At 32.9% G+C, this 2,257-nt stretch overlaps 1 protein-coding gene across 1 annotated transcript; it reads left to right on the forward strand.

Moving 5' to 3' along the window:
- The first annotated feature begins 223 nt into the window (after positions 1-223).
- LOC139426637 (glutamate receptor ionotropic, NMDA 2B-like) lies at positions 224-1,459 on the forward strand. Its single transcript, XM_071186054.1, has one exon. It carries the CDS (start codon positions 224-226, stop codon positions 1,457-1,459), a length of 1,236 nt encoding a protein of 411 aa, XP_071042155.1.
- Positions 1,460-2,257: the final 798 nt, after the last annotated feature.

Here is a 2,257-nt window from a genome sequence, read left to right on the forward strand (position 1 = left end):
GATAAATATAAATTCTGTCATCATAAATTGCTGGACTATAGACAACAAAATCCAATAACTTATTTAAATAAGTTGCGCATTTTTAGTTTCTGTAAAAGTCAGTTTCAAATAACAACATATTGCATCGTCTCTTGTTCTCACTTTAGCACTATTAGTTGCCTTGTACGAACTTAAAATTTAAAAAATTTTAATAATAAAACTGATTCAACACACTTTCTTCACGATGGTACCTCAAGAACTCAGAGTAGCAGTAATCGAAACAAATGACATGAGGTTATCAGTGGATGATCACGGACGCACGGCATTAGCAGGAGTGGAAGGAAAATTTCTTCAACTGTTGATGAACTTGATGAAAATATCTTTCAAGTTAATAATAGCTTCTGATGGCGAATGGGGACAAGAATTGGATAATGGATCTTGGACTGGCATGATTGGCTTAATTCAGAAAGGTGAAGCTGATATGGCCATCAATAAATTATCTATCACTGAAGATCGAATGAAAGTTGTTGATTTTACCACCCCTTATTGTGATGAAGTCGTCACATTTGGAGTGGCTGCACCCCGAAGAATATTTTATCCTCTTATATTTCTGTACCCTTTCGACAGAACAATATGGATTCTCTGTATTGTAGTGTTGGTTATATTGCCTTTGATATACTCATTACTTTTCCACGATTTTTCCGCTTATAATGCTATTTTGTTTAAAATGATTGGTTGTTTGCTGAATCAACCAGTCATAAACAAAAACAAATCGTCAATGTATCGATTTTTTATGTCACTGTGTTTGTTTTTTTCTCTTGTCATATCCTCCAGCTACCGCGCTGTGTTTTTTTCCTTCCTGACAATTCCTTTCTACGAACAAAAACTGAGAAATTTTCACGATCTTTCAAATTCAGTATTAAGCGGCGGACACAAATGTCAAACGGTTTTGGGTTCTTACATTATGACTCTTTTATTAACTTCTTTGGATAAAAACTTGCAGACGATTGGTGAAATTATGTCAAAAAACTCCTGGACTTACCACGTGAATATATATGAAGAAAGAGATTTTCACCACCATGTAGCAACTATATCTACCATGGCAGATTTGAAGAAAATAAATCATTTCTATACAGAATTGGCTTTTTCTGACGAAGTCTTACTGACAACCTACATTGGGATAGCACTGAAGAAGCAATTCTGCTGTAAAGACGAACTAAATGATGCAATTAATAGATTAGTTAGTGGAGGCCTTTATGAGAAGTTGGAATCTGATGCACTCATGGCATTATCAGTACGTAAAAGTGCTGAGAACTTAATTCAAAGGGAAATTTCAATAAGCTTAGAGAATATCTATGGTGTATTTTTAGTTCTTGTGTTTGGCTATTTTTTGTCTTTTTTAATAATGATAGGAGAAATTTTAGTTTATTACACCCCTTTACGATTGGAAAAGACTAATTATACCCCTTCGAGACCATAATGGCATATAACAAATACGAAACGATTCTTCTGCTATAGCCCACGGTATCATAAATGATACGAGCTCTTCTGACTCCAGCCGCCCAAGATTACACTAACGGAATCTAAATTCGATACCGTTATAAAACAACTGGCATTATTACGAGTTAGAACTCTCTTTAGTACGTATCTTATTTTATAATGCGTATATTTTCGAACCATGTGTGCCTACGAGAAGCTTTTCCATCCCTTTCATCCGGTTTTGAGCGAATTAATTGAAATTTTTCCTGTTTTTTTTCTAAATGAGCATGAGAGTTTTAAATAAATTTAAATAAAATTTAAATTATTAACTGTAAACTTTTAAGTGATTAAGCGAGAGAAAAAAACGATTTCAACGTGGGTTAAATAATATCAAAACCAGAACATTTTCTGATGAGATTAGCAGGTGTTTGCTATAGTTCCTTTTCAATTATTTTCAATTTCCTGCGTTCGCGCAGTTATAGATGTTTTCTGTCCCCTCCTTTAAATTTCGATAGCATTTTTTGTTTTGTCACTTAACTATTATTTTGCGATATTTTTATTTATTATTATTAAATATTAATATGTGCACGCTCTTTGATAAGGAGTCTTGAAATCAATATTAAAGTTAGTTGTTACGGAACACCCTGTTATTACGAGCAAGCAGTTGCTGCGATAAAAAATTATATACTGTCTTAGTGAAACCTTAAGAAAAGGTTTAAAACTAAAAAAGACAGAAAATAATAAATTAATTGAAATCTATGAGAGTTGGTAGGGCATATACAAATAATTCTAAAACTGA

The sequence above is a fragment of the Parasteatoda tepidariorum genome, chromosome 1 (assembly GCF_043381705.1).
Source record: "Parasteatoda tepidariorum isolate YZ-2023 chromosome 1, CAS_Ptep_4.0, whole genome shotgun sequence".
In the NCBI taxonomy this organism is placed as follows: Eukaryota; Metazoa; Arthropoda; class Arachnida; order Araneae; family Theridiidae; genus Parasteatoda; species Parasteatoda tepidariorum.

Coding starts and splice junctions, on each gene's coding strand:
- LOC139426637 (XM_071186054.1), top strand. CDS start 224: ATGGTACCTCAAGAACTCAGAGTAGCAGTAATCGAAACAAATGACATG.